General features: G+C 43.8%; 1 protein-coding gene across 3 annotated transcripts in view; it reads left to right on the forward strand.

Annotated features, from left to right (window-relative positions):
• The window catches only part of TMC5 (transmembrane channel like 5), a 50851-nt gene that overhangs the window by 11267 nt on the left and 24231 nt on the right, over nucleotides 1-15353 (forward strand). For 2 of the 3 annotated variants that reach the window (XM_036917084.2, XM_036917081.2), the window contains exons 2-7: nucleotides 1110-1970; nucleotides 3936-4108; nucleotides 6967-7056; nucleotides 11976-12075; nucleotides 14069-14156; nucleotides 14579-14827. In XM_036917084.2, coding sequence (XP_036772979.2) covers nucleotides 1186-1970; nucleotides 3936-4108; nucleotides 6967-7056; nucleotides 11976-12075; nucleotides 14069-14156; nucleotides 14579-14827 — 1485 coding nt within the window. In that variant the 5' untranslated portion in view covers nucleotides 1110-1185. Of the gene's footprint in view, nucleotides 1-1109; nucleotides 1971-3935; nucleotides 4109-6966; nucleotides 7057-9666; nucleotides 10214-11975; nucleotides 12076-14068; nucleotides 14157-14578; nucleotides 14828-15353 lie in introns of those variants that run through there. The other variant, XM_036917085.2, reaches the window with a different exon arrangement.

The following is a 15353-nucleotide window of genomic DNA, read 5'->3' on the forward strand; positions in this document are numbered from 1 at the left end:
TTTTGCCCTTCCCCTATCAGGTCAGTCCACAAACCCTATTGATTCTTCCTTTAAAGTCTTCTCTCATTATTTTCTTCTCTATTCCTACAGAGGATTACATTCCGTCACCATAACCACCTAGTCAAAAAAGAGCACCTCTTTCCCAGTTAGTCTAGTCAAGGACCTGGAGGGCTGATGGGGATTATGTGCCCATTGTTGAACCAAACCCTGAGGCCAGGGGCATGGTGGACACTGATTGGCCAGAACTGGGTCATATGACCATCCTTGGGCCGGGATGGGAGAGCTGCCCAGATGAAAATTAGGGTATTGATGCTAAAAGAAGGGAAAATGGATAATAGGCAAATAGAAACAATGGATGTCCAGCACACTTACATTAAAACCCCATTATTTCTGATTTGACAGTATGCTGTGTCTATAGATCAGAGCTCATAAAACTCAAAAAATCATAATTTCAAACTTGAGGGGATGGTAGCAACTATCTCCTTACCCAAATCCTCTAGTCATTCGTCACCCATTCCTTTGTGACTCATACTAATTTATGCTTTGAACCCTAGAACCACAAATGCAATCAAAGTGCTCAAAAAGTCCATGTTCCTTCCAGTCCTTTTGGTTCATTGCTTCCCTGCCCCACAACCAAGAGAATGCATTGGTCAGGTAGAAGTTTGGCCACATGTTTCAGAGACCCAGAAAGCAGTGGTTTACACAAGATAAAAGTTTATTTCTTTTTTACATAAAAGCTCAAGCTGATAGGCGTGCACTGACATGTGAAGTCATCAGCACCCCAGACTTCTGCCTTCTGTTGTGCTGAGAGGCCCAGGGTGCATGCTGTCTTTGTGTGCTCGGCACCATCATTTCCATATTCCAGCCCACAGGAAGTAAGAAGACTGAGAAAGGGAGGGATACTTCCCTTTAACAGCACAACGTGGAAGTTGTAAAAATCACTTCTGCTCACATCCCATTGACCTCTCATGGCTACACCTATATGCACAGGAGGCTTTATCCTGGGCAGTTATGTACCCAATTATGAAAGAAAGAAGAGATTCTGGAAGATAACCAGCAGGGAAGAAAAGAAAAAATATCTGACCTTTTCCTTCCTTCTTGTTTTTCAGATAAAAAAAGAAGATACTTGAATAACTACAAATGCAGAAACATTTTAACACTCCAGGGTGAAGAATCTGTACCAGTATGTCTGCCTACAGGAATAATGGGTATGAGGAAGATCCAGATTATCCTGACTATTCAGGGTCTCAGAACCGTACATGGGGCTATATGAGAACTCAGGATTACCCAGATTCTTCAGGTCCTTGGAGCAACTCAGACTACCAGCACACCAGGAGCACACCATTCTCTGCAGATTCTAGAACAAATCCAGACTATCCTGCATCTCTAGAAGAACCAGATTATCCTGGATCCCAGAGTCATCCAGACTACCCTAGCACCAGGAGCAATCCATACTCTGCAGGCTCCAGAAGTTCAGGCTATCCCAAATCTCTGCCAGAGCCAGATTATTCTGGGTCTTGGAGCTATGCATACCATCAAGGCTCAGCTAGACAGCCAGAGTACTCTGAATCTCAGCAAAACTCTGACTTTGCTCATTCCAGAAGCAGTGGAAACAATGCAGGCTCCAGAGCAAATCCAGATTACCCTGGCTCCTTGGGAGAACCAGACTACCCTGGAGCTCAAGGGAATTCTCACCGTCCTGGCCCCAGAGCCAGTCCCAACCATCCAGGCTCCAGAAGGAATCCAGAATATACTGGTTCCAGAATCAATCCATACATAGACACTCTGGGAGAGCCTGATTATCCAGGTACTAAGAATCAGTCTAGCTCCCCAAACTTTTTTGGAGAACCAGACTATCCGGGTGCTGAGGACTATGAGAACTCTCCAAACTTTGGGAGGAAGCCTGATTACCCAGATGCCGAAGATGGTCGTGATTATGGCCCTCCTGAGACCTCGGAAATGACCAAGGAGTAAGTGCAGACATCTTCCTCCATTGGGGATGGGGGCTGAGTGCTAGATCATCAAGTCAGTGGAACCTGGCTGGCGTTGTTTGGGTTAGTATTATGGTTTCCATGACCTGAAGTTGTGGTGGAACTACCTGTACACCTCAGCTGGTCCATGGATTCTCAGCCTGAGGCTTCAAGCCCTTACCTGAACATAATCTTTCATCACCTTTTACTTGGTTACATATCCTCATCAGTCTCCTATCTCTTCCTATCCAATCCCTGCCCAGACATTTATATCCCCACTGTTTGACCCTGCTACTTTGCTAGTGAGGTTAGGTTAAGACTTGATAGTTATGAACCCAACGTTTTAACTAGAATTATATCAATAAGAATGTATTTTAATCAAGAAGATCTTTTAAAGATCTAACTTCATGAAGTCAATTTAATTCCTCAATTAAAAAAAAATACAAGATGGTTGAGCTACTCCTGAATTTCTTCCAATTTCATTTTTATTTTACTGAAATTATTGTTGTCAAAATCGATCACTTTCACACTTAAGATTTGGCTCATTGATCTTCTGCATTGTTGTTTTCATCAAATTTTATCGAATATGCTTTTTGCTATTGTTGTTATTCCTTTAAGGCTGTTAAAAAAATTAAGTCCAATTTTCCTTGTTCAGATTCTGTAGATCTCAGTTTTGTTGAAAAGATTTTAATCCTCCATCAATTTTTGGTCATTGACAAATTTTACTAGGTACAGTTCTGGACATCGACAATGTCAGTTTGGGTGGCTTACCAAATTTTTCCTGGGTTAAGTTTTTCAATGTTCATATTACCAACAAGATGTGATTCTTTAGTCAGGTTAATTTTAATCTGTAACTTCCTGGGCCTATAACAAATTTTACTGTGAAAATTTGACCAATCTGAGTCTATTTTGCATGTACTGTTCTACTAGTAATGCTTACAAATTTAACAAAAGCTAATGGCTTGTGTTTATCTCTAGGAACAAAGATATGGAATTTGGGGTGTGGTGCAGGGTCACATGTGTTTAGGACCTAAACAGGAGGGTTAACAAGATCAGGTCAAAATGTCCTCCTTGGTCTTATCCCCCAGTGCCTCCTGATCCATCATTCCAGAATACACCATTGACCCTGTCTCTCCTTTGTTTCTCATCTTTCATGGTTCTCTATAGCCTTTGTGCCACTTCACTTATGAGGACATTTAAGAATGAAGATGCACTGGGCTGATGCAAGATGCCAGCCAAAGCCCAACCTGCCCGACCTCCTACCCCCTCTCTCTCCCTTCCCTACTGCACACTAAGCTCTAGGTCAGTGCTTCTTGATGTTGGCTGAGCCTTAGAATTACCTGATTACCTGGAGAACTATAAAAACAATGCATATGCCTGGGCGTAACTTCCAGAGCTTCTGATTTAATTGTCTGGGGGTGGGGCCTGGGAATCCGTGTGTACATGAAATTGAGAACCATTGCTCCAGGTTAGTTGATTTTCATAGCATTTCTTTTATATATTAGCTCCTTCTGGTCTCACACCTTTATTTATGCTGTTCTACATCCTTGGGATGCTCTACTCCTCACTCTTTATGTATAAATTTATCCCTCTCATCCCAGCTTGGGTGTCTATTTTCCATTGTAATGTAACTACATGTAATGTAATGTAAATTTCCCCCTAAACTCCCAGCCAGAATTCTTTTCTCTTTCTTCTGAACTCCTTGGGCCTGTCTTCTGATACTCATGAGTTGCTACTTGTAATAAGTTGCTTATGGCTATGTCTAAGAAGCTCTACCAGATGCTATCAAGAATTACTTGAGAGTAGAAACCCAGTGACTTTATCTTTGCGTTATCACCCTCTCGCCCATGACTAACACATGGCTGGCATTCAGTCAGCATTTGTGGAATGAATGACTGAACACATGGATGGATGACTATCCTTATGCTACTGGATGCATATTAAATCATCATTTTGGGATTTCAGGGTGCTTAGTAGAACATCTTCAGTCCAGCACTCATGCCAGCATGGGGATGATGACCCTTTGGGCATCCTTAGGGGAGAGAATGAAGATTACCGTGAAAGCATTGAAATGAAATCCATGGAGAAGGCGAATCCATATGGCTACTCTGTGTCAGGTACTCCTGGCAATGGCTATGGTAAGCGTTTGTTAAAAGGAGGGTCATATCCTGGGAAAAAAGTAAAATTAAAGGGGCAATCATTAACGAGTGCCAGCAACAGAATCGGTTTATCCGTCTCCTTTTGAGCACCCACTTGCAAAGGTTGAACACTCAGGGTCTAGAGAAGACAAATGATATCATCAGTTATCAAAGCACAGTAGAGGTTGTGGAGAATAGGGGCATGCATGCTCTGTGCCTACACAAGGGGCTGATGTTCAGGTTTGGCCCATTTCAGTTGTGCACGAATGTGGGCTCAGTGTAGCTAGAGCCTCAGATTTCTCTAAAGAAGCAAGAAATATGTTCTTGTGTGTGTGTGTGCCTGTGAAGCCTTGTTATATGCTCAAAAAAATTTAGTTTTTTAATTAAAATAAAACACACCAACCAGGGCAGACAAAATCTCTGATGGGTTAGGTTCAGTTTGTACAGCTACAGATGGCAGCTTAGCACAATTTAGCACCTCACCTCCTAAAGGTGTTCAGACACTCAACAGTTACATATTTGGATCCTACTGGGAGGCAGTAGGAGTAAGAGGAAGGTCTGTCCTCAGGGTACTTAAAGCTTAAATGAGTAGGTGACACAGCTCATCAGTAATGGAAAAAAGATTGAGAAACACTGCCCAGGGCAAGCAGACCTAATAATGCTGAGCAGATTTTGAGTGTTTCCTATTCCCCGGAGGCTCTGCCAAGCACTCTACTGTTATTGTCTTGTTCAATCTGCACAACCACCATTCAGACAGCTGCTCATGCTCTCCCTACTTATAGATGGGAAAACTGAGGCTCAAAGAGAAACATGTCCAAGATCACTCAGCTACTAAATCAAAAGAGCCAGGATCAGAATCCAATCTCTCTGAGCCAAAGCCCAACCTCTTACTTACCCTGAATTACTGCTGGATGGGATTAGGGCAAATGCAAACAGATAGTTTCTATGGAGCAAAGCAAGCTCCATAGAACACACAGAAAAGTAGTCAGTCAAGTGTGACTTCCTTCCCTGGGCTCCTTTGAAGGACCAAGGTTATAGCCCTTGGCAATGACTTGTCCAGTGCTTCACTATACCTGATAGGCTGTGCTTTCCTTAAGAAGAACCTGTCTTTATCTGTGGATCCTCAGAGGCACTAGGTGATTTTCCTAGTGTCACCGTGCCTGTCACATAGTAGATGACTAAGCAGTGCTAACTGAACTAATAGCAACAATTGTAAGGGATGTGTCAGCTAGCTATTGCCACAGTAATGCTGCATAACAAAGAATTCCAAAAACCTCACTGTTGTACAATAAACACACACTCATTTCCTACTCACACATCTGCAGATTTGCTGGGAGTTTTGACTGAATTCAGCTGAGTTTGGCTGTGCTTGACTCCAGGTCACAGGTTCTGTTTAGGTCTGGGGTCCTTCTTCTTGAAACAGGGAACCACCTGGGATGTTACTATCACATAGCATAAAGTGGAGGTGCTTGAAATGAGCAGAAGCACAGGATGTCTCTAAGGACTAGACTTGTAGCTGGCACCCTGTCACTCCTGCTGTGTTCCATTAATTAAAGCAAGTTGCCTGATGAAGGCCACCTTTAGTGGAAGTGTTCAAGATGGGGATGGTGTAATATTTGCTGAACAACCCTTCATCTACTACAGTGATTAATGTATATTAAGAGTTTACTATGTTCCAGGATTGCTTTAAGCACTTTACATGTATTAACTGATTCAGTTCCCTTAGCAAACTGTATGTGAAGGTCCCATTCCTGTTTTAGAGACTAATATATTGAAGTTGAGAGAGGTTAAGTAACAGGCCGAGGACATCCAGCCAGTAACAAGGGTGGGAACTGATCCCCAGCAAGAAATTCCAGAACCTCCTGCCATGGAATTTCGTGCACTGTTCCTATCAACATGTGCTCCATTTTCTCAGTTGAGTTCAGGCTTTAATGTTTACCATGGATTGAAAAAAAATACTGAAATGTGACCCTGTCATGTTGATGCTGAAAGTGGACTCTGTCACTAAGAAAATCGTGCTATATTTTAAATTAATTTATGCATTATCATAAAAGGCTAGAACTAGAAGGAGCCTCTGTAATCATCTAGACAAGTTATATTTTTTCTTAAAAATTTTACAGCAGTTTCAGACCCACAGTAAAATTGAGGGGCAGATACAGAGATTTCCCATTTCCTCCTGGCCCCAACATGATCATAGCCTCCCCCACTATCAACATCCTCTACCAGAGATACATTTGTTACGATCAGTGAAGCTGTGTTGACACATCATAGCCATCGTAAACACCTCAAATGAAGCCAGTTTACATACAAGTTCACTCTTGGTGCTGTACATTCTGTGGGTTTGGATAAATGTCTAATAACATGTATCCACCACTATGCTGTTTTACAGAGGATTTTCTCTGCTCTAAAAACCCTCTGTGCTCCACCTATGTCTCCCAGTCCCCTAGACAAGTAGCTTCAAACTCTTGAATTGTAACCCATTAATGAATGTGAAATTCTTAAAAATGAATAGAAAAGAATGGAAAAGAATAAGAATATATCAAAGTGCCTTTTATGTAGTCAAGCAAAGAATTGTTTTGTGTGACTTGTTTTTTAGTTATAAATGTGTAGGTGTGCCCTGGGTCTCAGGGTAACAATTATTTTTCATCACAGCTTATACCTAAATGAAAACCATTGTTTGAGGATGTTTGTATTTATCAATGTTGCTTTTGTAATTGTGTCCTGGTTTGCACCCAAGTGCTTAATCATTTGATTGTTAGAACCTCAAGGTCAAGGTCTCAGTTTTACTGACCATTATTTGTTCAGTAATGTCTGGTGTGGTGGGTGAATTGGTGATGTCTCCTGCCTCTTCATTCCAGTGAACCCTGCTTTTGTGGGTGAGAGTAGCCCCAGCCCAGCTTATAGAAACCCACCATTGTCTGGATGTGATTGGCACAAGTCACCCCAAGGTAAGGCTTTAATGGATGGTGACCACATGGTCAACCTGGGAGAAGGAACGTGCTCACGTAGTGCAGACACTGCCATTTCCTCTTGGCCTCAGGATGGTAACTGATGCAGTACTTGCTTAATTTATTGTAACAGGGTTTTCTTTTAGAGACACAGAGCTTTTCCTCTTCTGGATGTCAAGGTGTCTTCATTAGGGTTCTCTGGGTGCATGTGACAGAAACCCAACTCATACGGACCCAATGTGAATTTATTGGTTTATCAGGTGGGGAGATAAGGGAGAAACAATGGATTGAGGGTAGAATCATCTTCCAGCACCTAGTAAAGTGCTTGGCACATATATGTGTTGAGGTATTTTTTGAATTAATTTGTTGAATGAGTCACAGGAACAAGGGCCTCTGATTCTCAAGCCAGACACTCAGTGCCCCCTGGATTCTCCTTATCTCCATCTGTTTCTCATCTCTGCTTGACTCAGCTTCTCATTAAACTTCACCTCCTTTATATCTGCCACAGGCAGGCCTTTTCCACAGGCCAGGGAACATGACCTACAGCAAGTCCTGATACCCATCCTCAGCAGAGAGACCTCATTAAAAGTCTTTCCCTCTCCCTGGGTCTGTCAGCCAATACTGAAGAAAGACTGTCCAGCCTTGTTTGGGGCACATGCCTACACATGGACCATTTTTACCATAGGAAAGAAGACTGGGTCACATGCCCACCAGGGAGCAGATGCATTTTTCAAAATTTTTCTGAATAATTGTATAATTATTACGAGGTTGGCGTGTAGGAGCAGTTGGACTGGTGAAAGGCGGGAGGCTCTGAAATCAGGAAGCTCTGCAAGAATCACCATGTACAGTGATGAAAGTCTGACCAGAGGCAGAGACTGAGAAACAGAAAGGAAGCAGCAGAGGAGAGAGACCAGAGAATGCTAGAACCTAGAAGCACATCTGAGCAAGGAATAAACCGACAGGTTCTCAACAGAATAATGCAAACTGAGGGACCCATACTTAAAACTCTCTCACCTTTTGGCCTCCTAGCCTATGTGATAAGAGCGTCTCTGAGGAGGTGTTATCTTCCACCAGGGCTAGGTATTGCTACCTGGGAGGAAAAACCAGAGGATATAAAAGATCTCACTCTCCAGTTGGTTCCCACTACAACAGAGAATGTCTAACTACGGGGGACAGGAAATGCCTTTGAATTCGGCAGACTGCTCTATCTAGCTGGCACAAGGTTTGGGGCATCTGGTAAAAGAAAAGTCCCTCAAAGGCAGAAAGAAGTAAAGAAATAGAGGACCTAAAGGTGAACCTGGCTTTCTTTATCATTTTGCTTTGTGTTGGTTCTGATTCTCAAGGCATATAGAATTAATTGGTGGACAGTGTCCTGATGAAGTGTCACTTTGTTGGATTAGGTTATGCACCTGGGAAGAACCTGCCATGTAGCAGGTACTCATAAATATTCATTCATTTGTGAACGAATGAATGCTCCATCAGTGTCTTGTTACAGGAAGGGGCCAGGGTGAAGTGATTAAGAGGCCAGACAGACAAACCTGGGTTTGTCCCTCAGCTCTGCCAATTGCTGGTTTTGTGACCTTAGGCAAATTACCTCCTTGGGCCTTAGTTTTCTTAGCTATCAAAAGGGGTTTAGTACAGGACTTCCTCCATAGGATGATTATGAAAATTAAATGATATACTCTATTTAGAGTAGTTGGCCTTCAGCAACGGCAGGTGTTATTACTGTTAATTATCATTGGTGGGGAGGAGTAAAGCACTCGTCCAATCCTGCCATTTAATGAGTGTGCGATGAGGAGGGGGCTCAGTTCCTTCCTCTGGGCCTCAGTTTCTCCAACTATTACATAAACAATTTGCATGAGTTGATAATGCAAATCAGGTCTATCAGTTAGGAATTGTGTTCCGGTGCCTGTCACTGACACCGGATGGTGGCTTAGCAATAAAAGGATTTGTTTTTCTCATGTAACAAGGAGTGTGGAGGAAGGGAGTCCAGAGTTTATGTGACAACCCTGCCCACAATGCTGTCCAGGACTGAGGCCCTTTCTGTAGCTTCTTCCTCCACCATCCTTGGCAAGCGAATGTGCTCTTGTTTTCAAAATGGTGATCTCTGATCAGCAAGGAGGAGGAAAGGTGAAGGGCAGAAGATGCAGCCCAGCAAACCGTCACCTTTAAAGGGCATTCCTGGAAGCCACATGTCTCACTGGGCCAAATCAGGTCACAGGCCCATCTTAGCCAAAAAGTAAACTGGGAGGATTTTAAATGAGCATGGTGCCTGCACAGGAATGGAGGCTTCTGCTGGTATGAGAAAATTGGAGAATGGGTATTGGGAGGCAGACAAATAGGCCAATGAGTGTTGACCACCCAAGGCAGTCAGGGAATAATCATTATATTACTATAAACCCATCTGCATTTATATAGGCATATAAAACTATAAATATAAAATTCATATGTGGTTTTAGGCCAGAGGCACCTAATTAAAAAAGAAAACCTTACCCTTTGATTATGAGTCATTTAGAAGATTCTCTGCCTTCTGTTTCTAGACTCCCATTGTCTTTAGTGAAGGATTCTGTTTCTGATTTCTTATCTAGCTACCAAGGCAGAAGTCTCTACAGGAAAACGCACCTCTTCACGAGGAGACCCCTTGGCGTAGATATCAGGAGTTAAGTTACGATTTGTGTGGGGCTGGCTTTGGTGATCTCATCCTGGCATTTTAAGAAATGTGAATGGGGCATCCCTTTGTGATTGTCATCACTTTTCCCAGCGGTTCCCAGCTACGTGAGTGTGACAGCTGTATGAGGTCTTTGGAAGCCCACCCCAGTGGAGAACAAGGCTTGGGGGAAGAGAGAGATGCTGTCTGATGACGGAGTGAATGAAATCATCATCGAGGTTGAGAATGTTCCATCTGGGGTCCCAAGCCACCCTTCCTCAAGTCAGATTATTCCAGAAAAGACACTGGTGAATTCAAGCTTCAGCATGGTCTCATCCATTTCTGACATCGATGTGATAGGCTCTCCGATTTTCCGCAGCCAGAATGACAAAAAGAGCAGGCTGTGGTTGCAGTTTTCAACATCTTTGAATGAATCGTTTTCTCAGATTCACCATAATCCAAAAAGCATGGGCATAGATGCTCCTTGTACTTCACATGAAAAGATTCAAGGTAGTAAGACTGGGGAAGGAGTTAAGAAAGGAGCAGGAAAGACCTCCCACTTGCAGGGTTTTTTAGTTTTAAGATGTTAAGTAGGTTAAAGGTTTGGTAGATGACCTGAGGATGCTGGGGGCTAAGGAAGGGGTCACTTTGAGAGCATCTAACACCTAAAAAGAGTCTGTCTTGATCAAGCTCATTTCCTGTGCCTGGTGCTCTGCTAAGCACTTCCTTTTTGTTATCCACTGAGTTTAGTTTCATTTACTCCCCCTACTTTGAGGCGGGCATGTTTGTTACTTCCTTTTGTTTGATGAGGAAACTGAGGCTCAGGGGAATGAAATGATCAGGGACCCAAATGCAGGTCTGCCTGCTTCCCAAGCGTGACACCTTAACCACCACCCTGCTTTGGTCCAGTTCCTCCTGACTCTGGATGTGGCAACATGGGATGCCTCTTACTGGCAAGTCTGCTCTGGAATCAGGTCTCAGCCAAGACCTTTCTGCCTCTTGGCTCCTGAGGCCAGACATAGTTTGGCTTCTTGGATGCTCTTTCTGTTTCATCCCATAGTGTTCCAGGTATAAAGTCCAGATTATTTCCAAGTGATTCTAAGATAAGAGGAAAATCTATTTACACCAAAGCATTTTGTGGGTTTAGACCCTTTACTGAAGATTGGAGTGTCTCCTCTTTAGCTGCTGTCTCCCTGCATCTCTGTGTTTTACTCTCTTCCTCCCTTATCTTTTCTTCCTCTCTGTCTGCTCCTCTTTCTTCCCTCTCTGGAGAGAACAATTCCTCATCCTCAGTGGAGTGATTTGGTGGCCATCTCCTGGGGAGTCAGTCCCCTTTCACCTCAATTAAGTCATTAAAATGAGGAGTTCCAGCTTAATAAAGTCACTAGCAAGCCAGCCTGCTCCCTGTGCCACCCCATCCAGCCCTCAGCCGGCTTCCTCACTGTTACAGGACGGTGACAGCAGCTCCAGGTGTCACATGCAGGCACAACAACATCCAGAGGAAGAAATCTGTCTTTTGCTTATTCTTTGAGTTTTCCTTTTTTGAGAAGGAAGAAACCTTTACGGTGAGGCTGCTCAGAAGACTGTCCCTAACAGAACCTTAGCCAACATCTTGCCATGTGGGCATGCCCAAATCAGTCACCTGCAGCGGGACAGGACTGCCAGGACTGGCTTGGACCTGCCTCCGGTGCCTGATAGGGATCCCACTATCAGAATTTCAGGGCCATGGGAGAGAAGGGTAGATTCCTAAAGTAAACTGAGATGCTATTATAAAGGAGAGGTGGCTTTGGGGTAGGCGACCAACAGTGTCTGCCATGCTGACCAGAAATGTGAATTAATGGGAGAAGAGGGGGAATGCTGTCCAGGGGGTGGAAGAGCAGTAAGTCAAGCAATATAAAGAAGGCTCTTGGCGCAGAGTGCAGGGGGTGGCAAGAGAAACCAAGGCAGGATGTTAAAGCTGGGCAAGGAGAACGAGGCTGACCAAACGTGCAGAGGATCTTGTTGGCTTGGCTTCAGTAAATGTTTCTTGTCCCACAAAAAGGAAAACACTGAATGGGAATTGCATGCAAACATTATTATTTGCTTTGGCTTTGAGGTTTAACCCACACGCCTGTCATTGTCTTATTTGTTTGTGACCTTTGGGATCACTGAGTCCATATATTCTTTCCTTGTGTTCTTATAAAAACATGCTCTAACTTCAGCACCATATTTTAAAATGCTAATATTCTGATAAAGGAAAGAAAAATCAAATTCTGTTTATTTTCTTCTGCAGGACAAAAGTTAATTGCATCTTTGATCCCCATGACATCTAGAGACAGAATTAAAGCCATCAGGAATCAGCCAAGGACCATGGAAGAGAAAAGGAATCTTAGGTACAGATCACAAGCTTTTCCTTTTTCCCAGATTTTATGCAAATGTCAGTCTTCTACTGTTGCCCATATCAGAAATATAAGAAATAGGTGAATGTAAGAGAAGAGACGGTCTTCTTGCAGAATTCCAAACAGTCTGCATAGGCACCCTTTTCTCCTCTGGCTTAGGGTGTGGGTTGTGCTTAGTGACCTCCTTCCAAAGAGTAGAGCATGGAATGGAGGGGAAAGCAACTTTCCAGTGGCAAAGCCCGGCTAGCTCTGCCTCAGACAGGTGATCAAGGTTAGCACCCCAGAGATGTGTGACCAGAAGGACGCGGTTCCTCTGTGCAACTCTCTGAAAACCTGTAACCCAAATCTAACCAGAGGAAAATTAAGGAAAACCCCGACTGAGGGACGTTCTACAAAATACCTGACCAGCACTCAAAATGGTCAAAGTCATCAGAAACAAGGGAAGTCTGAGAAATGGGCACAGAGTAGAGGATTCTGAGGAGATGTGACAACTAAATGAATGTGGGATGGGATCCTGTAACAGAAAATGCACACGGGTATGGAAAAGCCAGCAACATCGAAATAGTCTAGTGTTGAGGTTACAGTAGAAACCAATGTTGGTTTCTTAGTTCTGATCAACCTACCGTGGAAATGCAGGATGGTAATGGGAAAATGGTGAGTGGTATATGGGAATTTTCTGTACTGTTTTTGCAACTTTTCTGTAAATTTCAAAGTACTCAAAAATAGAGTTTATTAAAAAGAACCAAGAAAAACCCAAACCAAAAAAAAAAACCTGAGGAGCTTTCTAAGCCCAGAAATTCAAACACAAGAGTGAGGGCTGTTTTTGCCTTCAAACTTTACATTTACTGTTCCTCGGCCGTTTCCTTTTGCTTTTTGCTGTTTGTAATACTTGGCAGAAACTAGAAGAATGGGTGCAACTGTTGCTAATAAGTAATTCAGTGATGCAGTTATTCTGAGGTTGCAAAGGTAACTTTCAAAGTCTGGCGGGGGAGATGGATTGGTCAATGAGTAACTTATAAATGGCAGAAAGAATCAGGCCAAATCAAACTGGAGGAGGTTGCTGCAGAGGACAAGGAGTGACATAGCCCCTTCGGCAGAGCAGGGGGCACAGGTGGGCTGAGCCTTGGGAGATGGTGATGTAGGGGTGGCGTTTGGGATGAAACAGAGGAAGCCAGGAAAGAACCAAAGTAGATGTGATGAGTTTGTGAGAAGGTAGAGAGCAACTGCGCCTGGGTCGTTGTGAAAACTTCCATTTCACACCCTATTCTGCTCCCTCTCAGGGAGAAAGGGCCGTATGATGGCCCCAGAGACTTGACAGCAGCACTTCCTAGCCTCAGCCCGCCTGACGTTTGGGGCTGCAACGCTCTCTGTTGCTGGTGGGACAGCTGTCCAGTTCAGTGTTAGGGGTTTGACAGTGTCCCGGCCTCTGCCCACTAGATGTCAGTAGCACCCTCTTCCCTTCCAGTAGACTGACAACCGGAAAAACCTCCAGACATTGCCCCTGTAGGGCAAAATCTCCCCCACTTGATAATCACTCAAGGACATACAGGATCTCCCCTCTGACCAATCCCCACAGTTAGCAACCACACCTTCCTCCTTTCTCCCTGCTCATTTCCTGTGTCCTTGCGCTTCAGGTGGGCTCTTACCCCTGCACAGGGCAATCTGTCATCCATAAGACCAACCCCTCCCCCTTTCAAGCCCTTGCTCAGCCATTGCGCTATTCCAAATTGTAAGGGGGTCCCTGCCCCAGTATTTCCCATCTCCTTTCCCATAGTACATATCACCTTCTAATGTACTATATAGTTTCCCTAGCTTATTATTATACTTCATTATTTATTGTCTTTCTCTTCCAACTTGGAAGTCAGCTCCATGAACCAAGCAAATCAGTTTCTTTATCTGACTACCTGGGACCTTGCCTGGCATGTTGTAGGCACTCAGTAAGTATTTGGGGAGTAAACCTCTCACTCTTTCCTGCCCTTCCCCTCAGGAAAATAGTTGACAAAGAGAAAAGGAAGCAGTCCCATCGCATCCTTGAGCTCTGCTGCTGTGCTCAGTGTCTGAACTCCATTTCCCTGGTAAGTCAGCCTTTACTGCAGTCAGTAAAATGGGCACAAGAAGGCAAGAACAGGGAGTGGCAGGGTGGGAATGATAGGAACCAGAATTCAGGGCTGTTTCATGGAAAGCCATAGATCTGGGTCCATCTAGGCGTGGGGAAACCAGGCCAGCATGCCAGTGTCTAAGAGACTGGCTGAGTTACTGGGGTAGGTTAGCCACTGTGAGTGTCACCTTGAGCAGCAAACCTGGGAAGGTAAAAATATCACTCCCCGTAGCAAGTGGTCCTGCAGATTCAGTGAGGTAATGCTCGCAGACACATTTAGCACAGTGCCTCCCACTTCATCATGCTGTAGAGACAGTGGTCTTCTTTGCTCTTATGGGACCTGCTCAATAAATACTTGTTGAAGGAATGTCAAGCCATACGCTTTGTGTCTGTACCCAGGCATACCGGCGATCTAAAAACAGCCTGTCGGAACTGCTCAGTTCTATCAGCTTTTGGCAGAAGACGCTTAAGGTCATTGGAGGCAAGTTCGGAACCAGCGTCCTCTCCTATTTCAACTTTCTGAGGTGGCTTTTGCAGTTCAACATTTTCTCCTTCATTGTGACCTTCAGCTTCATTATAATCCCTCAGTTTACTGTGGCCGAAGAGAACACCCTCCAGTTCACCGGATTGGAATTTTTCACTGGGGCGGTAAGTTCTCCATTTCCCCCACCCAGAGGTCACCACCTGGGAAACCCAGGGGCCTAACTCTCTAGTCACCTTTCCAGACCTCTCATTTGACCTGGGAGTCAACTGAGAGGGAAAGTGGGTGTTTAAAATGGTTTTATTTTTTTCCCCAAAAGTAACATATATACAACATAGTAGAATTTCTGTCTCCAGAGGTAACGATGTTAACAGTCATGTTCAGAATCCTTCCCTGTACACATATAGACACACAAATGCATGTACATATGCATCCTTTTTTTTTTTACTAAAAATAAGTTACTTGTATGTGCTGCCTATAACAACCTTCTTTCACATAATATGTGGTGAACACCTCGTATTGATGTTCATAGGTCTGCCTTTTCTTTTCTACAAAATACATACTCCTTTTGAAAAATGCCTGCTATAAAAAAGAAGGAACTTAAAGTTCATTTTACCCTTCTTCCCTTGTCTAGCACCCCAGTTCAGAGTGTTATCTTTGTCTACAGTTTTTCTTCCTAGACATAGATAGATA

Source organism: Manis pentadactyla, chromosome 10, assembly GCF_030020395.1.
Source record: "Manis pentadactyla isolate mManPen7 chromosome 10, mManPen7.hap1, whole genome shotgun sequence".
NCBI lineage: Eukaryota > Metazoa > Chordata > Mammalia > Pholidota > Manidae > Manis > Manis pentadactyla.